This window comes from Triplophysa dalaica, chromosome 18, assembly GCF_015846415.1.
Source record: "Triplophysa dalaica isolate WHDGS20190420 chromosome 18, ASM1584641v1, whole genome shotgun sequence".
Taxonomy (NCBI): domain Eukaryota; kingdom Metazoa; phylum Chordata; class Actinopteri; order Cypriniformes; family Nemacheilidae; genus Triplophysa; species Triplophysa dalaica.
Window position 1 is genome coordinate 18998589 of NC_079559.1, and position 26848 is coordinate 19025436.

The 26848-nt window shown below is 37.1% G+C and overlaps 2 protein-coding genes across 4 annotated transcripts in view; both read right to left on the reverse strand.

Moving 5' to 3' along the window:
* Positions 1-3062, reverse strand: tbx16 (T-box transcription factor 16). Its single transcript, XM_056729768.1, has 9 exons — positions 3047-3062; positions 2776-2932; positions 2594-2696; positions 2021-2185; positions 1791-1937; positions 1582-1652; positions 1069-1154; positions 607-784; positions 1-520 (listed from the first exon to the last, which is right to left on the reverse strand). The coding sequence occupies exons 1-9, from the start codon at positions 3060-3062 to the stop codon at positions 61-63; spliced, it is 1383 nt and encodes a 460-aa protein (XP_056585746.1). The 3' UTR covers positions 1-60.
* A 9251-nt stretch (positions 3063-12313) lies between these two features.
* The window catches only part of cabin1 (calcineurin binding protein 1), a 71261-nt gene continuing 56726 nt past the window's right edge, over positions 12314-26848 (reverse strand). For all 3 annotated transcript variants that reach the window (XM_056772448.1, XM_056772447.1, XM_056772446.1), the window contains 5 exons: positions 24033-24107; positions 16541-16820; positions 15188-15340; positions 14738-14925; positions 12314-14177 (listed from right to left, as the gene is read on the reverse strand). In XM_056772448.1, coding sequence (XP_056628426.1) covers positions 14034-14177; positions 14738-14925; positions 15188-15340; positions 16541-16820; positions 24033-24107 — 840 coding nt within the window. In that variant the 3' untranslated portion in view covers positions 12314-14033. The remainder of the gene's footprint in view (positions 14178-14737; positions 14926-15187; positions 15341-16540; positions 16821-24032; positions 24108-26848) is intronic.

The following is a 26848-nucleotide window of genomic DNA, read 5'->3' on the forward strand; positions in this document are numbered from 1 at the left end:
GAAGAACCAGACGGAAGTTCCTCATTCAGTTTTCACTCTACACTTCAGTTCCTCATCCACTCACCAGCAGGAGTAAGAGAACAGTGGGTATTGGCTCCAGTCCCCCACGTTGCCATGGTGATAGCTGTGATGGACAGCCTGGCTGCTGTATTCCGCGGGTAGGTGATGATGTGGTGGTGGTGGCGGCGGCGGTGGGTACTGGGTGGACGGCGGTCCGTTCCATTGCCCCAGAGACTGTTCGGTACTGTAGGGGGTGTAGAGAGGATGGTGGCCCATTATACCTGGCTTGGCCTGAGCGATGGCCATGTTCAGTACTCCTGTGTAGTCTTGCTGCCCCGTCAAGGGTTGAGGTGGACAAGGGGCGGGTGCGAACTCGGGGACAGGTGGCTTACTGGTGGCGTCATGATCAGGGACGGTGGCAACATCAGGCACACGAGACTCAAAGCTGGAACGGCTAACACAGCCGCTACCGCTGCCCACGCTGGATGTAGGAGAGGGGGATTTGCCATATTCCTGATATCTGTGAAAATAAATGGGAATTAATTGTGAGATGAGGTGACAAACGAAAACGCAACTAAAATAATCATTGAACGAAGAGTGACGTACCTGTTGGGGTGGTATGTGTTGTGTCCAGGTACAAGCTGTTCTGAACTGTACATGTCTCGGGGGTCCGAGCACAGAGGAGAATCTGCACGGAGAGCGTGATTGTCAGACGCAGCGCCCCACGGAGAGTAAGGCTCGCACTTTACCTCCAGTTCCTTGCGACCCGCATCATCATCAAGATCTGCAAATACAACACATCGAAATAAAAATCTGTGACCATTTTATATTATCTAGTCAGAAAAAAAGTTAATCTACTTATTTTTTGTGTAATTTGTGCATATTTTGCACAAAAGTAAATATTACTTTAAAAACCTGTGTGCAAAAACTTGAGACAAAAAATTAACTATACCTTACTTAAAGAATTAAGTAAAATTGAATTTAAAAACTGTGTGCAAAACTTCCGCAAAATATTAAGTAAGTCCAACAGTTCTTTTTGAAACATTATTAAATCTTTTCAATAATTACCTCTTTGACTTCCATGCTCAGAGTCTTTTGAGATGTTCGTCTTCTTTGGAGCTCTCTCAGGATCAGCCAGACTTCTATTCGTTCGTCTATGAATGAAACATTTAAAGTTAGATTTCAAATTGAGACAGCACTTCTTATTAAACTTTCAACTGAACTGAGTAATGAAATCCCATGCATCCCATCCCATTTTTTTATAAAAAAATATAAATAGACAAATTTAGTTGAATGAAAATAAAGTAACTTTATAAAGTACGAATGCAACTACGCAAACTACTTAACTTGAAAAGAAACCATTTGAATGAGGAAATCCAAATTTTATAAATAATTTTCTTCAAGTTAGAAAAAGTCAGTTTTGGAATAAAACAAAAGCAACGTTTATGAAGTAAATGCTACCACCTTTCTTTTTTTAAATAAACTACTTTATGTTAAAAATGAAGTCAAATTTTTGAAATAATTTTCTTCAAGTCAATTTAGTTTGATGAAAACAAATAATGAAATTAAATGCAACCTCACCTTTTGGAGTTTGTACCCTCATCTCTGAAACCTTTGGCAAAGGGGTTGTGGTCAATTTTCAACTTTGTAATCTGTGAGAACAAAAACCTAACTTTTAATCACGACTGCAACGAAAATGACCTTTTACTATCGTCATATTAATAATATATATAGGGTGGGAATAAGAACAAATGCTCCACAAGGTTATAATGTTTTGAGTAGTCTATTACCTTTGTGTTCTGGTAGGCAGTGACTGCTGTGAAAGTAGTCTCTGGGAAAGTGAAAGTTTGGAAGACGCTCCAGCGTACGCTGTACAAATCATCCGCCTGGACGATGTGGAAACGCGGGTGGTAGCGGTGCATGGAGTGCAGGATAATCTGGAAGAAAAGAGAGAGGAATTAACAACCAACTCAACAAGGAATTGCGATAAAACAAGTGTAAGAATCGAGTTGAGACTCACATGTCCGTGCTGGTCAAGAGCATTGTTGGTCAGTTTGAGCTTGAGGAAAGACACGGTCTGTTTCATCCAGTGGCTGCCGGGAGCTGGAGAGTCAGGGTGCAGGTAGGTCCTGTAGGGCGGCTGGGGCTCGGCTTTACCAGCGACCTCCCACTTATCCTTGTTCCACTGCAGGAAACAAAAAACAAATCATTTTACTATTTTTGAGAGCTGAAAAGAATCACTTTGCCAGTGACATAAGGTGGTGGTGATGGTGGGGGGGGGCTGTCTTTTGGGTTGTGAGAGTATGTGTGAACAAGAGTGTGTGCTGGGACAAACCCCCCAGTGGGTTCTGTAAAAACAGGAAGAGTTGGGGCTCTTTGAAGTTGAAGACCCCGATCAGTTGTGAGAACGTTCTTGGATGACACATGGCAATGTCCCCCAATGCCTCGGTCTAATCACTGAACAGTTCCCCAACTCAATAGCATACTAGGCTAATGTCTGGACTAGTCTAGACTGATCCGGCTCCCCGTGTAGCCAATTTGCAAAACTTTCTCAATTATTCAAATCTGTTATAGGTTGGGTTTAGTTTCTAACCTTATATCTGAGACTGTCTTCTGGGACCATATCCACCAACAAGATGTACTTTGCATACGGCACCAATCCAGACAAGCTGATCTTACAGTGTGGAAACATTCTCCTGCAAGATAAACAGAGCAAAGTCAAGTTAAGGTCATCTTGAAGGTTTTAGCTGAGAAAACGGTTCCTCAAAGACGTACCTTCCCGGTTTGGTGATGATCATCTCCGTGCCGATCTCATGGAATGACCTCCACAGCTCTGGATCCTCCAAAGTCATTCGGATGTTGCCTTGGTGATAGGAATCACCAGATCCAGCCATGGATGGTGGAGGTGGAAGGCTGAAATTATGCTTGAGGTCTAAAAAGAGAACATATGAGATCAGTCAATGGTAGCCATCCAAAGCTACCCTTTAACAAAAACTGCAGTGAATGAATGACCTAACCAATTGAAAAGATGACCATAAAGACTCACCTCTGATCGGCTGCATCATTCAGACTTCTCAAAAGGAAAAATATGTATGTGATAAAAACAAAGCAATATTGAGATTGTTTAACAACGACTCAAATTCTCCATATGACCTCAACAAGGTCCAGTTAATCCCAATGGCACACAAGTGCAGTAGAGTAAAGTCCAAGGAAGAAGGTGTGTGTTCTCTGTCAGCTCCTTCTTCAGTAGATGCGGAGGGGGTATCCCACACCTTTAAGCGGGATCTTGGTTGTGGGCGGGGCTTGGCCCCCCATTCTCAGCCTTTGAAGTGACACGGTGATGAGTCAATGTCATGATCCCATTGGATGATAGGGAGAATCAAAGAGAGTTAGCAGAGCCTTGATAGAGTCCCAACAGGAAGGGGATAAATGGAGGAAACATGTCCTCATGAACTGCTGAAGGACTTTTAAACAAATACTTACAGGCTCAAAGTATACAGAATGGCATAATTCTCTTCATTAAGGCATCTAATGGGTGGACGGGTAAAGAAGACACTTTCTTATTTACAGTGTTGACTCATTTACGCAAACATGAACCATGGCCATGGCTGGTGTTTGCTAATTCACACAGACATATGCACTAATTCTCACTGTTGCTACAGACATCAGGCCTCGGTTTTTACAACCACTGCAGACTATGGCAAATCATTTAAAATGCAATTGAGGGCATTACTAACGGTCTGAAAGTGCTGGGTGGTTTTACCTCATTGTTGGGAATAATATGGTCATCCAACAGGGAAGTCGAACACATTTTTTGCCACTTATCTTTGGCTTTAAACTTCAAACGTTTAAACTTGAATCTCTTTGTATGTAGATTGAAGTTTCAATGTTCACCCCATAGAAAAACAAAGCCCACACAGAGCCAACATAACCGTTGATATAGTTTAGTCTTCAGTTTTAGTGTAGTTTTATTCACATTATAAATTGGAATTACATTTTTATATTTTTTGTTGATTTATATTTTCTGGTTAAATTTAGTTACAATTTTAGCACTTTAGGAATGTGCTTTTGTAATTTTCTTATTTATTTGTTTGTCATTTTGATTTGTTTTTCATTCATATTTTTATGGTTAGCTTAAGTCATTTTTTTACCTATTTTGTTATGTGCTTTTTTATTTTAGCATTTATTTGTTAATTTTCTATATAGGTATCCAAGTTTTTCAAGTTTCAGTTAATTTTTTTTTTGTCTTAGATATTTATTTTAGTGCCTCAAAGTCACTTCAGTTCATTGCTGAGGCAATATTTCTCATTTTTATTTTTCAAAAGCATTTAGGGCAATGCTTTATTTGATTCCATTTATCAGAAATATTTAAATAGTTTTAGCAAACTTTAATAACCTTGTTTAATGCTTTGAGTTGGGGATTTACTATATAATTTACAAAAAAAGCAGCTCTGCCCACTCCAAAGATATGGATTCTCTTAACATGATCCATTTCTTAATTATATGTTTTTTTTAGACCATTTTGATGCTGTTTATGTTAACAACAATCCATTAATTGAGTCTTTTTTATATTTTTATTGCACAAATATACAGATGATTTTCTAAAGACCCATAGCAAGGCTAAAATGTTCTTTTATGGTTTTAGACTGTTCAACTTTTTGCTTCTGATTGGCAACTTTGTTATAAAGGTTGTAGTCTTTAATTTAAAATGTAAATCCTTGCATCCATTTCCATGCGCTATAACAAGCTAAACAAAAAATCTTGTAATGATACACATGCTTGTAATGAAGAAACATGAATTACAGAACATTAATGCAATTATTTTGACTGAATCACCTCATTGAAAAAAAGAAACAGAAGCACATAAAATCATTATAGAGTTATGGCAGAAAACAAACCCTGGGGGAACTCTACAGGTGAGGTTTACCTGAGAAAATGTCTGTATGCGTGTTTGTGTGACGGATGGATGGGGGGGTTGTGTATTCAGGGTGTCTAGACATGACCGTCCCTTGATGGCTAATCTCATTAGCTCTCAGAGGGCAGCAAGCTTTCTATTCATGCAGAGATACATAAAGAGGGACATTTAGATAGATAGAGGGAAAAGCAAAAGAATGGGCCTGCGGTGATTTACAGCCTATTAGCACCGCAGATCAACAGTTGTATGTCTTGCATGGAAGAAATATGAATAGAGAAAGTGGGTGCGTCTGGCTTTTGTAATGTATCTCTTACAGTAAACCAACTCAAATTTAAACTATGTAAGTACACAAATAGAGATCTAGAATTGTAAGACTTTATGTGAGTCACTGGTTTATATTTATCATTTAGTCTTTTTTGTGATGCAAACAGCTGGAACACAAACTAAGGCCACTTTGGAAATTGAGACATTTTCCATTTAAAATATAGAGTTGTAAAATGAAGAGGAATTTAATATTTTGAAGTCAATACGAGACATGGACTATATTGTCGTCAGATTTAATCCAAACATTTTGAAATCATGAGATCTTGCACGTTTTCAGCAAAATGCGGACACCAAATTTATTTACTTATTTATTTTTTGTAATTTTTCGAGTAAAGTATTGGATATTGTGCTGTGGTTTGTAGAAATGTAGCATAAAGAAGAGGCAGTCGGTCAGATGAATATTTGACTAGTTGTGATGGTTTAAGCAACAGATGCAGAATCCACAGTTTATTCAATTCCTCCACCACAGTATAGAGCACTGTTAGCACAAGTCTTTATAATGGTAAACAGTGACTCGGCCAAAACAGACTCCTAATCACACACATTTCCTAGATTTGTAAGGACCCTCAAAGCATTGAAGTGTTTGGGAACAAAATGACCCTTAGATAAAAGACGCCTAAATGACCATTCACTCGTGGCCATAATTGTATATTTATACCCTGCCAATATGAAAAGCTATTTGTAAATCACAGCAGATAAACACAAAAAGGGATTATCAGGTTCTACCAGTGCGGTAAAAGTTATTCAAAATACAGTGATTTCCATTGGATATTATAATTTTGTTTTCATTTGGCATCTAAAATTGTTCAAATGTGACCCGGGACAATAAAGTGTCAATTTTTCTAAAGTAAGATTTTAGCATCATCTGAAAGCTGAATAAATAAGCTTTCTATTGATATATGGTTTGCTAGAATAGGACACTATCTGGCGGAACAACAACTGTTTACAAAGCTGGAATCTGAGGGTGCAAAAAAAGCGAAATATTATGAAAATCCCCTTTGAAGTTATTAATCTGTGACACTGTAGCTGGCCATCCATTTACAAAAAGAACGTTTTTATACATTTACGGTAGGAAATTTACAATATATCTTCATAGAACTGATCTGTACTAAATATCATAATGATTTTTGGCAAAAATAATAATCGGTAATTATCCCCATCACAATGTATTTTTGCAGATTATAAAAAATCTGTGCTATTTAAGACTGGTTTTGTTGTCCAGGTTCACAAATGTTTATAATCACCAAACAAAAAGTACCATAATGTATTTTTAATCCATTTTTTAGTTGGATGCACTACCAACATTTTTTATTGTCATAAACAATATACATCAAATCTGATAGAAAGGCAGGTACATACAGTACATTTAAAGGCCTATCAGGGTAAAGGTATTTAGCATTTCTAGATGTATTGTTGTCATTCCAGTCAAAATTAAACCTCAGAAATAACAAAGTATTCCAACAGTCATGTAAAATGTGATATAAAAATCAAGAATATCACATTAAAAAAGATTTTTTTCCTAAATACGTGTACAAGTATTACTGTTTTTTTGCTTAAAAGGGAACATGAACTTGATTTCTTTGCAGACTCAATTTGAGTCTAAAAAACAAAGCCTGTTGGCCTGTTTCTCCTGTTTTCATTTTCTGCAAGTAAATGCAGATAGAAATAATTGTAATATTTGGAAGAAATATTAATAGTTCACAGAATGAAAGAAAAATATATAATTTTACCTAAACAGATACAGTATAAATAATACATTCTGAAAAACGGACAATCATTTTGAAATGGTCTCTAGATTTTTCGTCCGTGGGTCTGTGTGTTATAGCAGAAGCCTTTACACAAGCTCTGTCCTGTTGTCATTTTAAATGCATTTCTTTATTTTGATCAATGCAAATGGCCACTCAGCACAAACATTTTTAACCATTACTTTTGTAGATGCAATAAAGACTAAACACTTTCTCTTGAGCGGCATATAAGCTGAGTGTTGCACTGTTTACAAGCTAAAAGCCCACAAACGCTGTGAATATATTGATTACGGATATAAGGTTGCCTAAGGGGACATAAGTCTTGTACTTAAATTTATCCATACAAAGCTAAAAATGCCCTCACACCTCACGGCCTCTCTGGACATTAACATTGAGAGACCTAAAGCTAGAGAAAATCGCAGAAGACATTAGCCAAACACACGTTCAGCTATCTTTCCATCATGAAGGTGTGATGTACAGGTTTCATTTCCTTCACCTGAAACTAGCCAGTATTAGTCACACATAACGCATGACACTCCTCACTCCTCTGAGGACACACACACGCAAGTTGGTTAGAGACTAGCGTACACCATTCTTTAGTGTCATAAAAGATGTTTTCACAAACATGTTACAGGTTGTGCTAGCGCAGATAGCAATGTCAAGGTCAATGGCTTGCTTTCCGTAAACTCCTAAGGTTTGCTAAAATGTTTATGATGATCTTGAAGCTGTTTTTCAACAATCATACAATTTTACCAACATTTATATCATTGCAAAGAAAATGATTTTGAAACAGACTATTGAAAAGCTGTCAATGAATGGAAATAATGGTGTGTTCAAGACATCTCGGATTTAGATATTTACAACCTCAACCAGGAAGTACTCTATGAAACTGTGTTTTTTTAATGTTAATATTGTGATGTTTTAATGCTACTTAATCATTTGTAACATCAATTTAATGCAAATTTAATTCAGTTTATGTTACTAAATACTTTTAATTTGAATAACCAGACATTACTTCTAGGTCTGCAGATAGAAATATTCCAAACCTTGAAGGCAAAATTAGTTCTTCAAAACTCTTTCAAATATACCTTTGGAGCATTTTTACAATTTCTAAAAAAATGTTTTTATTTGTACTTTTTAGTCACAATACAATTTCAATAGAAATGTACTTTTGATGGCTTTACTTTGATTCTAAAATACTATTATTAAAAACTAAAGAAATTATGAGCAAACCACTCTCATACTTTCAATTCACTGCACAGTCAAATGCCAGCGATGCCATAGAAAAAACATTTTTGGTTCCACAAAGATCTTTTATCTTACCTTTTTATAATCTGAAAAAAAAGTCTCCGCAAAGAACCTTTCTTCTGATGTTAAAGGTTCTTTATGGAACCATTTAGACAAAACAGGTTCATCTAAGGAATCGTGAATCACCTTCACTTTCGTAATAAAGCATAAGTCGGTTAAAAATGTTTTCCTAAACCCCTCATGTAAAATAGCTTTAACAGAAATGTCTTGTAGCTCTTCTTTACACAAATAAAGGTGCTTAAAGGTTCTTCGCAGTGATGCCATAGAAGAATTATTTCTGCTTCCATAAAGAACCTTTTGTGAATCAAAAACTTTGAAGCACCTTTATTTAGATATTTAATGTGGAAAGTTCGTGGCTAGCAGTAGGGTCACAGCCGTCATGCGCTTTAGACACAGGAAGAGAAAGAAATATAAATGAAGGCTTTTTGAGGTCAAAAGTAAAAAATCAGTTACACTAGAACCAGTGGTGAGAATAGAAAAGCTGATGAAACGACCTTAACGTGAGCCGTAGTGTGTGAAGAGCTATAGCTCTGCTGTCACTTGAAACAAGTCAGTCGTTGAATCGGACACCAGTCTCCATTTTGAGGCGAGGCATGTGAAACACGGGCTAACTAACTTTTTAACACCTGGAAGGTGCTTACGCTTGGAATTCAGACACATTAGATGAGGTTAATGATGATAAAAACTGTTGACCGTTTCTGATTTGATCTTACGCCCTTATCTCAAACACTTTATATCTCAGAGTCCTTGACCTTTCTTCTTCTTCGCTATTCTTTTATTCTCTTAATTTACAGTAATATTCAACACGCCACGGGAACCACAAACTAGTACCGCAAAAGGTCACGCCGCTGACTTTTTCGTAACCTTGCGAATCTGTGAAATGGATCATAAAAGAATCCATACCCATTTGATCGGGTTAAAACATCATTAATGTGTAACTGAAAACATGTGGCTACTCTTCAGAGGAAGCGTAGGGTAACGACAAGTGTCGTGTCTAAACATTACAGGAGGTTTCCTACTGTAGACCCCACAGGGATCAAGAGAGTCCCGCTGAGACACGCTTCACTCAAGCTGGGCACGATGTGTTTGCACTGCGGCCCGAGCAGCTGATCTCAAACTAGGCGGGCTGTTGGTTTTAGGACGGGGTGGCGACAGTTCCGGTGAAAAAAAGGTGGTGTAGGACGAGCAGAAGGAAGCGGCAATGTCACGGCCAAGAACGCCACACAGCATCTTTTCGAGCTCTTATACTGTACATAAAGATTATTTTCCAATGTATTCCAGATTCACATCCTGTTTCCTGGACGATCAAGGAGATTGGAAAAGTGTTTCAATTTGCAGGACGTTTAATACAGGAAATGCTTTGTTTTGACAAGAGCAAAACACCGGCACCCATTCAGATGTTTAGCATCTCTTGAAATCTTTTCTTCTTCAATAGACTGACATCTCTGGATCCATTAGTTATCGCAGACGCACCAGTCTAGAGGTGTTGGCCGCTTCTGCCATTTGCCGTGGCTTGTGTGTGGACGCATCGTCACTCAATAGCTTAACAGCTGCCAATACACAGGGGCTCTTGGCTGGGATCAGACGGCTATGGGGTCTATAAAGTGCCCCCCCGCCATGGGCCGACGAGAAATCTCACACCTTTCCCTGGCATTAGCCATGCAATTTTCCCTTTTGATGCTCTAACTGGCCACTTTGAGTGCTCAGGTACAGGCCATCAGGGGGATGTTGAGGAAGACTGCGTATAAACTACGGGCCTGTTAAACCGACTGATACTTTATGTGAGCAATAATACCAACTCTAGACGGCAGTTTGTGCGCACCTCTAAAAGATGTTCAATCTTTATGAAATCACTTCAGGTCGAGGGGAAATGCAAGTTACATTTGCATCAAGATTCTCCATTACTTCTTAGTATTGTATACATTATGAATGGCTTTTTGCAGGCCTAGAAATTATTTTGATATTTTCACTTTTTTTTTTACATTGGGAATGGTGATATTTTTTTCTAACATAAATTGTTTAATTAATACTTTCGATTCATTTTCATGACATTAAAGTTCCCTTTTTCATGACCATGTAAACCCTGATCAAATGGCTTTGGGGAATTTTACGATTTCTTTAAACTTATTTTTATTCCTTTCAATTGTGATATTTCCAATTTTCCAAAACGGTGGGGATTTTATTATTAGATTTGATTCATTTCAATTAATTTTTAATGATATTTAAAATGTTATATTCGTGATCATAACAACACTTTCCTGACCGCTGTGGGGAATAAAGATAAAAAAGGTTTTATTCATTTTAATTATATAATATTTCCAAAATTTCCACAAGTGTAAACGGCAAGATTTTTTGAACAGATTTTAACAATTTGAATGAATTTAAAAATGATGAAAATTCACTTTTTGATGACAGCAGGGGAGATTTTTTTTATATTTGTGATATTTCCAGTCACTAAAATCGTTTATTTTTAATAGATCTGTATGAATTTTAGTGAATTTTTAATAAAATGTAACATTTCTTTTTCATGACGGTGAGAACACTGAATAATAAAAACATTTTCTTAATTTCAATTACTTTTATGTGACTTTAGTTCCACAGATTTTAGTTAAAATTTTCATCAAAAACTTAATGAAAAACGGTATTATTTAATTCACCTATTATACTCTCGTTAATACAAATTGCAGTAATTCCATCAAAAGTCCAAAACAACCTCACACACTTGTAGTCATAAGTTTTTAGCTATTTCCTTTTAGAAAACCAATCCTCTACATCTATCTATTACTGTCTCTCTCACCCAAACCAAAGGATTAATTCTTTACAGTCCTGAGTTTAACCTGTTATAGTCGAGATTTGAGTAAATATGCTGCGTGCATTACCTGCACACATAATAAGTTCTAACAATACATTGACCGATCTGCTTTGATTCAGATCAAATCACAAATGTCTGTTGTTCCTCATACCTCTCCAGGGTGGACCTAAACGCACACCTCCTTCCCCCCACATCCCCTTAGGGAAAGATCTGAAACACATTTGGTCCTGTATGTAAGAAAACAAACCCTCAGTGAAGTGTACCTGACAAAGAGAGTAAATGACATATTGGCAGCACTTCATAAGAAACCTCTGGGAGCTGCTAATGGGTCTTAATGGCCTTCCTCATGGCTGAGGGCTTCACACCAGCCCAGACCCTCCCTTTGACATGGCCTGCCTAAAAGAGACGGGGTGGTCTTCAACCCAACAGGGTTTCAGGAAGACTCGAGATGTGAGAGGATGTGATGTCATTGCATCTATTTCTGTGTCGAGACGTGTTTGACTTCTAGAGGGGTTCATTTCAAAATGTGGAGTGATTTAGGAAATGGAAGAATAGGATCGATTGAATGGTGTTTTAGGACACAACTGCATGTAGACAATTGACATAACCTACTGCAGGAATTAAAATCTGATGGATGGGTCTTATAAAGAGCTGTCATTTATCAAGTCTGAAACCTTGTATCTCCATATTTTGAGTTTTTCATTTTTTTGCCATAAATCACTATTAGTCACCCTTTTTATTTATCACTGGGATTTTAAAATATCTAACCAATAAACGTATAAATAGTGCTTGTCAACTGACAACACTGTGTTTAATCACTTAAAAAGTACATTGTTTTAAAACATTTCCTAAAAAAAAAAACATCCAAGGTTTCGGAAGGACAGCACCGATAAATAGATATATAATAACTTTTAACATGTCGCCAAATGTCCCCACTCCTGTTGATTAATTCATTTTTCTAATAATTCTTCATTACCGGATTTTAGAAACTGGACAGAGATTCACAGAGAGCCATTTCAAGCTAAATCAATAAATAATTTTGTTAATTTCTATGACTTTCCAGGCCTGGAAATCAAAAACAAACTCTTCCTGATATATCCGTTTTTCACGACAGTGTAAAGCCTGTAAACATTTCAATCACATTTGTAATTACCGTGTAAGTCATCCAAAATAAATCTCTCCTATAAAAACGAAACAACAAAACAGAGGTCAGGTAAAAAGTTGAAGTGTATTTTTGGTTTTGTGATATCAATGCAGCATGTCAGAAATTCAGTAATATCATTCTTCTCAGAAAAAATAGCCTGAGCAAAGTAATACTCCAAAGAGCTCAGAGAACCTCACGTCTCTGCGCAAGAGCATGTATCCAATTCTGCCATGTTACATTCTTAACAAGCAAAGAGACTGTATACAAACAAACAAAACATTATTTTAAAAGAGGACAAATAGAAAAACATCATTCTGTTTACAGGTAGTTTGGTCGGCTATGCTCACGTCATCAAAAACACGTCCTTTCAAAGTTTTGCTTACATGGAAAAAGTCTGCACTCCAAAAATAATGGTAGCTATTTATCCATCTAAATAGAAAACATTTGGTAAAAAACATTCTTCTGTCTAAACCGTTTTGATATTAGAACGGGAGATGATGCTCCAAAAACATATCTGTCAGAGTAACGCCAACAGGATCTCCATCACGAAACCAACCAGGTACCAAAACATCAGATCAGATCGTCTTAATGATGTGAAGATAAAAACCAATATGTCAAGATTACTAATAATAATACATCAGGATAATTTTAATGGTTTACCCTTCAGAGATTATAAAAAAAGCCAAACAGTAGGACATATCAGCACCGTGTTTTGGTCTTTTTATCTTATTGAAAAAAATCAAAATGCTATGAAAGAGTAATTGTGGTGATGAGAAACAATACAATAAAATCAAATGGAAAAACGGTTCTGTACTTGGTTGGGTCACATTCATATTTGGAGTGAAATTAATAATATTCTCAGTGCTGTTGGCAGGGTTACATACGGTATCTTCCCCAAATGGAAAACCCCTCAAAATACATTAGACAGTAACACGGCACACTTCAACTTTCAACAGTTCCAATGGAATTCTTGGTGGTTTAACAAATAACCTCAAAATCAGGTCTTTAATATTTATACATCCAACAGATTACCAATACAGCAATCCATAATAATAACCCAAAAATAAATGTGCTTTGAAAAATCGTACATTTGTTGAACTTACAGCATGGACAACACAAAGAAACGCCCCGTGCGTGCTACACGTGGAGGCAACACAGCTTTGAAAATAGAGGTATAACCACACACACACTTAGCGAAAAATAGCGACACGTACCCACATGATTGTAAAAAACGGTCACTTTTGCATGCTGACATCCCGAGGAAAGTTTCCATGTTTGGTGGTGATATGAATCGTGTTTATTTTTCACAACACTGAGCTGAACAAAATGTCATGCAAAATGGATTTCCTGTTAAATCTGTAAACAACTCTGCAAATATAATGCCCCAAAATCTCTTGACGAGTAAATTGCGTTAAACAAACTGTCCCTATTACATCATTCACGCTTCAGGAGAATACTGTGAACAGATTAAAAGATGTGATGCTAAGAACCGACTGTTTTGTTGTGGTTGGCTTTGAACGCCACTGAAGTAAAAATGTCACTTTGCAGGATTGAACACGATGAAAAAACAACAACGGAACGACACAGTCCATGCTTAGCAGCAGAGGAGCAAAAACACAAAAACACACAAGTGCCGGGGTCGGAAAAAGCCCTTTCTCTGAAAAAACGTGCATACGGCGGAGTAAATGCGCTATAGAAAAAGAGAAGAAACCGTCAATGGTTAGCTGCAGCTACACGAATAAGAAATGTTGCTTCCGAGCTCGATTCCGAGCTCATGTTTAGAGTTCAAATGTCCATGTAGTCGTCTTCATCTTCTGATTCGCTCTCCAGAGATGATTCCTGACTGGATGTTTCCAGAACCTCCAAAGCGGGTTGAGCGAGAGTGTCTTTCTTCACATTAGCTGCCGACTGAGAGGACAGTATCACATTCTGAAGAGAGAAGCAGAAACGTAATGAGGGAGATCTAGAGAAAGATGAACTGTAGATATATGATCAGTTGCTCAATTCGCTCAATTGTTGGGTTGAGAAGAAGTAATGAAAAAATTAAGATTTTGGCTGGAATTTATCTTTAGATGCCACTTTATGCATATAATGGATTAACATTCAAACATGTTACTTAAAGGGATAGTTCACCCAAAAATCAAAATTCTGTCATAGTTTACCCATCCTCAAGCTCTGTTGAACACTAAAGAAGATGTTTGGAGGAATGTTTGTAACCTAACAGTTCTGGGACACTATTGACAACCATAGTAGGAAAAAATACTATTGTAGTCAATGGTGCCCCAGAACAGTTTGGATATAAACATTCTTCCAAATATCTTCTTTTGTGTTAATCAGAACAAACAAATGAACACAGGTTTAGAACAACTTGAGGTTGAGTAAATGAATTGTCATTTTTGGGGGAACTATCCCTTAAGTGCCACTGTTCAGAATTGCAAAGTTTTGAATAAGGAAGAGAACGAATATTGGGTGATTTGAAGAAATACTACCTTGAGCTTCTGTTTGGTCTCTTCAGAGATGCTACCTTTCGGGGACAGTAGGGTGGGTGTAGGGGGCGTGACCGTTATCTCCGGCGGGAATTTAGTAACTGTGGAGGGGATGAGCAATTTGGGCATGTTGGGAGGAATTCGGGATCGGATACGACAAGCATCGCCCTGCTTGGACTGGTCTACACTTTCTGTAGGAAGCAAAAACACACATTTTCTTAAACACATGAACATTTGATCATTTATTTGCTACATTCTACATCTTTCTGTAGCTTAATACACTCCTGATCATACATTTGGCCAAACCTAATGGAACAAATGCTTATAATACGTTTTAAAGACAATATAAATACTCTTTTCAAGATGCATGTCAGGGAGTTGGTTGAGAAAACAGCCCATAAATAATTGACCACAATTTTGGACAGAACGCACCCATATGTAAGGAGACTTTACCTGTGCTGGTGTTGGTTGAGCAGGACGGAGGCTCAAGTCCGGTCCACTCGTGTGTGCTGTGAATCTGAGAGACTGTTGCCATCTTCATCTGCTGACACAGGTGCGACTCCTGGTGGCGGTACAGACCCACCATAACCGGCTCTGCTCGGTCCTCTACACACCAAACACACCAGAGATAAATATATATTATGCACATTTTTAAATGTTTTAGAGGAAGGTTCTGAGAATAACAGCGTTATAAAAATTATAAAATAGGTCAAATATATATTTTAAAATATATATATAGACGCTTTACATGTTTACACTGTTACAAAGTGGCTTTACAATAAGAATACATCGAAGGTGTCAGCACCAACAACATAAGAAAGCATCATGTGGCTTCCGCTAGACCTCTGCAATAAATCAATAACAGTTTAGACTAGTCAGGCCGATAACCAAACACAGACCGGAAGTTAACTTAGGGCAGATGAAACCGCCTAAACACAGACAATAGTGACAAAAAAAGGGAAATTATAAAATATTTATGATGCATTAAAAAAACATCATAGTATTGCAATTTTACTCGATAAAAATGATGAAATTAACTGAATATAATTGCAAGTAAGTTTGGAATTAGATAATTTTATTTATTGTGCTATTAAGTGTATTCATTTTTTCATAAGATGTACAGTATATAAGTGATTGAATGTGACGTTAAAATGTGTTAAGAAGCAGCGTTTCATGTTTACAACTAATTTCATTGAACACAATTGTCTGTGTGAGTCAAATACATTTTCTACAAGCTTTAATACTAGAAAACCTGTTATTGAATTTCACTGAGAGAGATGAACGCATAAATCTGATTACGCCCTTTCAATTGGCCTTATAGGGACATATACGCACACACAGGGTCTTTCTGCCACATGCACCTCTTATGCTTAACACAATCATCTACTCGGGCGCCTCATCTTTGTTTCCTTAGCAACTGAGCATCAAGCACATCGGCCAAAATGAGAACACGCCAAACACTGATAAAACAGCCATCGATATCTGTGTATCTATTCTAAGAAACATGCAGGAAGTGAGACAGGAAGAGAAACAGCTGGATCTATTCACTTATAAACATGCCGCTGTAACCTCAATGTTTATATTTATAACATGAATGATTTTGCGAACAAAGACGCCCTCTGCTGGGCCCGTGTGGGAATGTTAACAGTACAATATAAAATCCTTAGTTTACAGACAGCAATAAATTAATTTATGAATCACTGCTATTTGATTATTCTTTCAAATAAACAGAATGAATTAATAAAATATATGTATATATTTAAATTGACAAAAAATTGAAAAGAGACTCAAATGTAAATGCAATACCTGTGTGGGGCAAGTAGGCCATGCTTGCTATTGGCTGGCTAGGCGTCTTCCGTTGCTGCGATTGGTCAGGTTGGCTGGTGGGCGGGCAGTAGATCTGTGTTGGAGTGCTGTGTGTCTGTGTGAGAAGCGGTCGAGGGGTCTTGTTCAGCTTGGCCTCCCCGTCCTGAGTTGATATGGGATGTGTGTTGGTGAGGAGGCACGGCGTGGAGAAGGACGCTGGGAAGAAGATGTCTCGCTGGTCTTTACTAATCTTGGGTGTGGTGGGCGCATCAATGGAGCTCTGAAAGAAATCAAAACACGAGTGGATATCTTTTCTTTTCATACTTAAAAACATACAGTTATACTGAATCCTGTCAATAACTTACTTCACATTATTAATAGCTCGCAATGACAAATGACCACTTACACAAGTTGAAATCCGTCGAAAACCCTAAAACAAGACCGTCTCAGTACACGTTTGGTACAAAAACCGACAAGTAAACTAAAAGGTGCTCGGGGTCCTGTGTGAGTGTCTTGAGAGAAGCACTCAGGGACACATACAAACTTCATGACAACAGAACCAGCGGTTGCCATAGCAACAAAGCCAAACTGCAGCCAATGGCTGATCAAACAACCACGCGCTCGCTCTCTTTGGAAAGGTTTACTCTCAGAAGTGCAGAAAATAAACTTCTATCAGGTTGCTATGGGTGAATGTGTGGTTGCTAGGTGGCAGCACAGCGGACCAAGCGAAGGGAGCCCACTTCATTGTCCCTATGACATTCTGGTGGGTTTATTCCGATCCCTAAGTCTAAAAGGGTGAGTAAATGATGACACAATTTTAATTTCTGTCATATTATTTATAAACAAATAGTTGATCTAGCTGATATACATCTTACATAAAATTGGACGCATAAATACAGTATGAATACAAGAGTCATATTAAAATCCTACAGACAATGATCTATACAGATATAGCGGGGAAGATTTGCAAAAATATCATCTATTCTATATAATACAGGGTTTCCCTAACCGGGGGTCACAAGAGAAGTTAAATGCAAAAAAGTTATGTGAAATACTACAGATAAATATTATAAATAATTGATCAAAATAAATCTAAGATAAATAATATTATATATATATAATATAATTTTATACTATACTTTTACTTATGAATGATACTTTAATAGAATTACAATATTATCTTATAAATATAAATTATTTTCTTATCTCCTTAAAATCTCAGGGGATATTTCAAATAAATAATTTAGGTTAAAAGGGTTCAGCCTACAAACCCTTGTATAATACACTGTCAATAATATTTTTTTCTTTTTTTCCCCCTCATTTGTATATTCATTTATTTCTTGTGTCTCTACTGTTCTTACAACAATGTGTTCTGCAGCTGTACAGCAGCAATGCAAAACTGCTCAATCCACTATGAAAAAAGCTTATATATATATATATAAAATAAATTGAATAATAAAGTCTCAATGGTATATTGGCAATGAGACCCACTGGAGCCTGGTTCCCTGACTTCAGTTTCTCAGTTATATTTACATATGGCTTTTATTCAAAGTGACCGATGGTGCATTAAATGGACATGTTTTTACTGGGAGTTGAAGCCATGTCTTTTGTGTTGCTGACTCAAAGCTACAGAAACACTTAAACTTGAGCTGAATTTGTCATATCCACAATATTTTCCAGACAGGCAAACAAAAATCATTTTAACCTTCACCTTTTGACCACTAGAGGGCCAAATGGTCACGGTAAAGTTCACTAAAGGCCAGTCTCAAATATATTAATAAAGGATAACGCTAGAGTCTCTATGTAATTTAATGCGGAGATTCACTTATATGTGTAGAGTGATGCTGCGTTGGGCACAAATCTGTTACTATGGAAACACTCTGGCAAGTTAAAAAGACTGTTGTAACATATCAGAAGCTAAATTACCCAACACAACGTGTTCAGCCACATGCGCTTATTCAATTAAATTGTATTTATATGGCGCTTTTCAGTGGATTGTTCCATATATGTATGGCGCTTATGCAAGCGAGCTCATGCGTGTACCACGTATCTTAACATACTGTTTGCAAAAAAGGGTTTCGGACACAAAGTAATATTCTAATGAAGCTTTGTATCGATTTTGATTTAAGCACATGGAGATGCCACAGTTACCAGCAATTTGCATACACAAGTGAATTTTGCGATGGAAATTAAACAGGTGGAGGCCCAGACAGAGGCATTTGGTACTAAATGTGAACAAAGTAATCAAAATAATCAAAGATGTTTAAAATCCAAAGCAAAACCCAAAGAAATTAAAATATTGACAGAAGGCATTTCTTAGTTTTCAATTACGTAAATACCATAGCAGTTCATGTGTTTATTGCGCACTATAATAAAACTGATCATAGATATTTTTCCATCTTGTAATGGTCCATATTACATTTTTTTATGGTTTGCATTTTTTTTTTGCAATTTTTTTGTTCAGCCCCATTGGATGGCTATTATAATGTTAAACGCTAAATCCCGGTAAATTAATTTCTTAAAGTGATGGTTGAGCTAAAAAAAATTGTTTACTCACCCTCTTGTCATTTCAAACCTGTTTGACTTTCTTTCTTCCGCATAACACAAAAGACGATATTTTGAAGAAAGTTTGAAAACCAAACAGCGCTGGCCCCCATTCACATCTAATGTATGGACACAAAACCAATGCAAGTGAATGAGGCCCAGTTAACAACATTCTTCAAAAGATCTTCTATAGTGTTCTGTGGCAGAAAGAAGAAATGCTGAGTAAATTATCAAATCATTTTTATTTTTGAGTGAACTATCACTTTAAGGATACATCGCTGACTAGCAAAAGACCTAAAACAAACACAGACAAGCTGGTTTCTTTCATTAGACAGGAAGTTATTTTACCTCAATTCTTACTTTCACACAAACTGGTGCACAAAAACAAACATTTAAATCAAAACATTACTTGGGCAATTTTCAACCGCCTAAAATTTCATCAGTAGTCAGTTGTTTACACATTTGACTATTTATGTGGACATTTTCAAAAACATAAGCCTTACGTGGCAAACCTGTACGCACAAACAAACACACACACACTTAGCATGAGAGTGAAGGATAGAGACGTATTTGCTCTCTCGTTTCTCCACCTGCGCTCTAAAAGCCACACGATGACTCAAACGCAAACAAACACCAAACAAAAACATTCAGAAGCCCTCAAAACAACACTAGCTCTCCTCGAACCCCACAGCATTAAATGACAAGTCTAATTTAGCAGAACCTGCAGAGAGAGAGGGACAGAGAGAGAGAGGGGGGGGTCTTTATAGCTGGTGAGAGGCAGACGGCACAAAGAGACGGAAAACTCACTGACAGGAAGGTAATGAACTCCAAACATGTTAATGGACCTTCAGCAATTACAGCAATTGAGGAGTTACAGAGGTTTAAAAGACGGCTGGATGAGGTTGTGCCAGTCTAGTGCAGAGCCGATCCTTCCTATTTGCAGATTAGGCAGGTTGCGTAGGGCCCCTGCACTACCAGGCTTGAGTACCTAATCAAAAACACTATTGTAAACAGGACACTATTCTTATAACTTGCAGATTCATCTTTAGGGGAAGCATTGGGAAATATCCTTATCAATACTTAATTTCTTAAAGTCTGGGCGGGGGAAAAATGAAGCAACACGAAAAATGAAACAACACGAAGCAAAAGAATAAGGAGGCATGTGTTTTTGTACTATTTTTAAGTCTAATTTAAGGTCTTTGCACATACAGTCTGAAATTGTGGCAGAGTTTGTCAAAATGCCTCTCAAAATGCTTGCTATGGAAGCGAAAAACGCAGAAAATCGAACCCAGTCGGAATTTTTTTCTGAATGACGAAAATATCGGAGGCAGAGTGTAAACATGATTGACACAACATGTGGTCGTATTTATGTTTTACGTGCGGAAATTTGACTCAATGTGCAATGGCCTTTAGTCTTGCCAAATTATGCAAAGAATAACGTACAAAACAGTTCACCAGAACAGATTTACAAATTCAGTAATTGTCCACTATATTTTGTTCGCCCTTGATAGGCTAATAGGCTAATTTAAGTTTGTGCCATCTCATTTAGAGAATTATTGATGTGTCTTTTTATGCTTACCTTTTGGAGAAAAATGTATTGATCATGCTTTATTTTTATTAGTAAATCACTCATGTGGTAGGTAAAACACAGCGTTTGGGTGTTTAGCATTTAGTTTTAATAACAACTAGATGGTTCCAGAGCCTCGTGTTAGGTCAATAAATTGTATTTTTTAATTTTATATTTAGTAATTAGTAGTAGTAGTACTTCAAAATTAACCACAAGTTTAATGTTAAAAAATTTTTTCTCTTTTGGTCATCATTCGTTTAAGGGTGTTAATGGAGTTATTTTTTATTTCTTAGTTTACAGTTATGTTTAGGCCTATATTTAATTTTAAGAGAATAAAATAGACTGGTCCTAAAAACTTCAGTCCTGATCCTAAAGACAAACTTTCTTTTACACATATTTGACACCACCTATTGTCTGTTATTGACACGTATACACCTAGAACTAGATGTTAGATTTGTACAAACATGCCCATGGCTTGAAGCTATGAAGTACAGGTAAAAACAAGACTAGACCGATTGGTTTCCTTCATAAGACTACTATAAATCTTCAGGAGCTGCGGGGATTGATTTTGTTGCGTATATCTGTTTTTCTCTCTCAAAGTGACAGCACCTGCAGACTTTCTTTTACGAATCTCAAGGATCAAAATAAAAGTGGATTGTAATTGGACACAAAAAACAGGCTCACTGATCTGTTTTGTTCTAACAGGTGATGACTGTAATGTTTACGCAGGCTTTGTACGCTCTACAGCATAAAACGCAACATACGCAGAATAATTTCTGACAAGCAAACACCCACCTGCTCTGACTAAAACCAATGCTTGAACCCACACATCCCACTGTCAGGCTCCTTTCCAGTTTCACAGCTTACTTTAGAGCCACACACGACTTCTGATGTATAATAAAACATAAACGGATTAACCACAGGATGTGCTCGATTTGAATGATTCATTACTGATACGATGAGCAATAGAATGATGTTGACCAAAAGAACACTGGTGGTAATGAGCAAAGAATCAGTCATCATGTACAACCATGTCATTCAAAACTCTTATGATAAACAACGTAAGTTCATTTCATTGTTGAAACTAGTAACTTTGTATTAGCACCTATTGTATTATTGCTCCTGTATGACATCGCTTATCGCTCCTCGAACTCTCTGTGAGTTGCTTTGAATAAAAGTGTCTGCTAAATGACTAAATGTGAAATGTCATTTGTGGGTAAACTATTGCTTTACCTAGCATTATGATATTGAATGAAACAAATCGCTCCTTAAAATTATTTCATCATTTATTCACCCTCACGTCATTCCAAATCTGTATGATATCATTCTGCAGAACACAAAAGAAGATTTTTTGAGGAATGTTGACAACCAACTAACAATGGCCCCAGTTGACTTCTATTGTTTCTCAAAATATCTTTTTGTTCCACAGAAGAAAGAGTCATATACGGGTTTTAAATGACGTGAGGGTAAATAAATAATGACATATTTGTCATTTTTAGGTGAACTATCTCTTTAAAGGGACAGTACACCCAAAAACGAAAATACAAATAAGATTAATCAGATTGAAAGGCAATGATAAATATTGTACACTCATAAAGGCAGATTCCAATACACGGTTTGATGATTTATGGCACATATTCAGCTGTGACGTTGAATTGCAAACAGTAGACCGGCATGGTCTACCTGTTACTTACCAGACACAAAATATTGTAATAATGGTGCATTAGAGTAAAGAGAACAGATATCATCATGAGTGATAGCGATGTGAATTGAAAGCAAGGGGAAGAGGGAGGTAGAGCTGCTTGAGTGGGTGAGAGATGGAAGAAAAAGAAGAGAGTGAGAGAGAGAGAGAGAGAGAGAGAGAGAGAGAGAGGAATGAGACACACAGCAGGGGTTCTTACACATTTTCCTGAGACTGGTTACAGCACCCTAATGAATGGCTAATCAAAAGAGAGAATGCTTTCATACAGGAGGGAGGAATGAGAGACAAGAGATCTCAGTCTAATACACAGCTGCATTCTGAAACAAAAACAGTCTAAATATGGCTGATTTTATTCCAAATGATAGGATACTACTAGTTCTGCAGCATATGTTTAGGTTTTTCTGCATACCTGGATGACCCACTGATGTGCCAACATGTGTAGTGTACAGCCAGAGCACTGTGTCCCACAATGCATTGTGCCCGACTTGACCTTATATTTCCATTGTGACAATTACACAGTAAGCTATATCCAAATCAAAGATTTTATTGACTTCTTAAACGTTTAAACTACATCGCCGAAATTTGTGGTGGATATATTGGTTACAAAATAGGATAAAAATATAATTCGTGGATCTATTTAAAGTCCCCGTGAACCAGAAGTTGCGATCGTGATTACTTCCAAACTCTGACGCATTTCCGAGTGAAACAGAATTTCGAGGGCGTGACTTATATTTTTCACTACGATTTGATTGTATGTATAAAAACAGACGTTGCATTTTGAAATGGAACTTGGAGCAGACTGACAGTTGAAGGGGAGGAGTTAACAGATCCCCCGCCCAAGCCGTCAAATTTATGTCATTTAAGATGGATAGTCACTACAGGACAGAAGTGCATTTTTGCAGATTTTGAGGGCACATGGATTTTAAGAAGATAATCATCCACATTGGTAAACTATACTAAAAAGACGTGTGTGTGAGGCGAACACAACAAACATACAAAATGAGGGAAATCTTACTAAGTTTATGGATGCGTGTTGGTACATGATTGGATATTTATTTATTTGTTTGCATTTTACAAAATCTGTTTTATAGTTATTGCTGTCCTTGTATTCTTTTTTAGCTTTATTTATAACAAAGTTTGTAAAAATGTTTTTACCTAAATGTTATTAATCATTGCACCAATTTAAGGAACAACACAGTGTAATGACTGTAAAAACTAGAATATAATTCATATAGCTATTCCAAACAAAGCCGTAGCATTTAGAGCAACTACGAAGCATAAAACACAGTAAGGCCAACTATTTTGTTTAAAATGCTGCATTGCTCAAAATGAAAAATTGTTGCATACTGTATAATACAATAGCTCTATACAGAGTATACAGTGTTGCATGCAGTAAGCAGAGAGAATTTAATTTTAAACAAAAAGCCGCTCTCCTTGCACTTTCTTTGTCCCGCTCAACAAAAGTTTTCATTGTTTGAAAGCGAGTAGAACGAAAGGATACAAGCAAAATGTGCATAATTAATGCATCTCAGAAAAAAGGTGTCTCTGTGTGTGTGTGTGTGTGTGTGTGTGGCGGGGAAAAGAGCCAAATGTGAACAGAGGAGTATTGAATTTGCATTCCAGAGGGAAACAGCAGCCAGCGAATGTTATTTCCTGGAGCATGCGAAAGTGTGTCCTACCTGTCTTTGTGCCGATGTTGCCATTTGAATCTGGCAGAACTTCACAGCTTGATCCAATGCTACATCCTCATCCACCTACAGAAAGCAGAGTGCAAGAAAAACAAGATTAAAACAGCATTAACATTCATTTTAACCCGATACCCGATGTTTAAAAAGTGCTTCTATGAAGAAACGAATAGATTCTGAGATCCTCTAATGTCTTCACATTCTGCCAGAATTATCATTATAATGACCATACATTTGAATTACCAGTGAAAACCGTTTTCATATCCAATAAACTTTAAATTGAAAACATATAACAATCGGCTTTCCTTATGTGGGTATTTTATTTTATTTGGTAAATTTCCTTTTTGAGTAGAAACAAAATGGTTGTCACCTCAAAAATGAAACATTGTTAAAAAAGTCTCTTTGAATAGGGCAACAAATAATGGGTGTTAACTTTAAGTAAAATTAGATTAATATTACTATAGATTAAGATTAATGTCTACTAATGTACAAATACTACCGAAACAAACAGTTTGATTAAACAGTGTGCAACAGGTCAATGAATCTTAAAACAAAATATAAAGCGAATAAAGCATACAACAGACTCAGAAACACATGCTTGTCTCTCATTAGCCACTGTGTGTGTGCAAAACACGTAACCTGGGCAAAAAAACCCTCTCAGAAATCAGTTAATGATGATTTCTGAAAGATGAGACCTGCGCTAATGAAGGACCATAATCACACCATCCAGAAATATGGAATAAAAAGCAGAGCAGACACGCAAACACCAGGCGCAGGTCCCACGAGGATGCAGTAGGATAGAAAAATCTGTACCGCCGTTACGATGCCAAAATGTGCAGATGGCATGATGATGCACTGAAAATGAACAAGTCAAAACAAAGTTCTGTCTGGACAAAACACCAAGAACTTATATAAACAAACTAGGTTTTTACATTCTCATGGCGAAAATATGAGTGTTGGGTTGTGAAGGCATTAATAAGGTTGCTAAAAGTGTTCGGAGTGTTTCTTTACACTTTGCTAGAGTGTTCAGGTGGTTGCTTACAAGTGCAACTGCATTATATTCAGATCTCTAGATGTCTTTATCGATGCAGAATCATCTTAAGTAGCTCGTAATTTCGATTTACATAACTTTTCCCAATAAAGCAACTTTATCAGTGGTGGAAATAAAATCAAAATAGCAAAACAAAAAAATATGTTTAATGGTACGTGTATGCGTAACAAACCGTCATGGGTAAAATTCCAAATGAAGTCATCATTCCTATGCCCTACACCCTTCGAAGGGCAGAGCACTTGGAGTTTAGACTTCGGAGTGAACAGGGCATGTGCGTGCCATTATGTAGACGTTTGGAGTGCAATCGGCGATTGGAACGACTGCAACGTAATTTTCTCATTATCTTCAGCTGGCATGTTCCCGTGACAACGCAGCATGGTGTCCGTCAGCAGATGTCGCTGTTTCAATGCCATTACTTAAGCATAAAACCTAACTGTTTGCAAATAAACATATATTTTACATTTTAAAAAGTTGAAGATTATGAGGAAATTGCGTCCAAAGTCTAAACTCCAAGTGCTCTGCCCTTCGAAGGGAGTAGGTCATAGGAATGATGACTTCATTTGGAATTTTACCCATGACTGCTTGTGACGGTTCGGGAAGAATACACATACCGTTAAACCCATATTACATACTGTAAAATTATACCACATAACATTGTATTATATACTCAATAAGTCACTAAATTTGAGGTGCCACTCATCTATGTAGCACAAGCTTGGTCTGGCAAGCTATCAAATAAAATGAGCAACTTAATAAAAAATTACTTGGAAATCCACAAAAAATGTAAAAGTAATGCTTATCAAGACTAAAAAATCAAACGTGCAACACTTTAAATTAGAGGAGACAAGCATTAGACACCTTTGAAGCAACACTCGCGTCTTAAAATACACAAACCAGGCTGCTTACAGAAGTTTCAAAGCCTTTATTGATTTTTCGGATCCTCCCAAATTTCTGACACGAAGAGGTTGATGGGTTATAGAACATAATGACCTAAAAAGACCTCTCACTGGAGCGCTTGTGGTCATGGCAACCAGAGGAGCAGTCTGAGATTGGGCATCCCTAGTGTCTGTTTTATGTCAAATAGTTGGCACCCAGTGCCTTCTTATGCAATACTCTGTGAGAGAGACGCTTTTCTCCAGGTTTGAGAAGTAGTATCCACGTATGTTTGTGAATTCAACGTCAGGACTTGTATTACCGGTCGGTGTGGTGTACGATTATAGGTGTATGACTCAAAACAGTGCACAACAACATCGACACCGCAGAGCCCTCGTGAAAACACTTTCAGCACGAACAAACACGCACACCTCACGGTTTGACTAACTGCGGTCTTGGACGAGGGTAGACCTTTGCCGTGTCGCTGTACAATTTACAGTTTATCAGATAACTAGTATCCTGCACAAGTTTTATGCATGAAAGAATGTACTTTGCTGCCGATAGTAACGCACTTTTAACAAACTTATTAAGAGTGGTACAAGTGTGCGAACTTTTGTTGCATACTTTTTTAGTGTTAAAGGGATACTTCATCCAAAAAATGAAAATTCTGTCATCATTCACTCACCATCAGATTGTTCCATACTTGTACAAATGTATAAGTTCTGCTAAACACAAAGGAAGATATCTGGAAGATGGAAAAATGTCATCCCCTATCGTCTCCCATAGTTTTTTGGTGGGATGAGATCTGACATGTTTTCAAAGCTCTTCCTGTGTTTTCAGCAAAACTTAGAAATATTAAAAGGTTTGAAACAATCTGAGGGTGAGT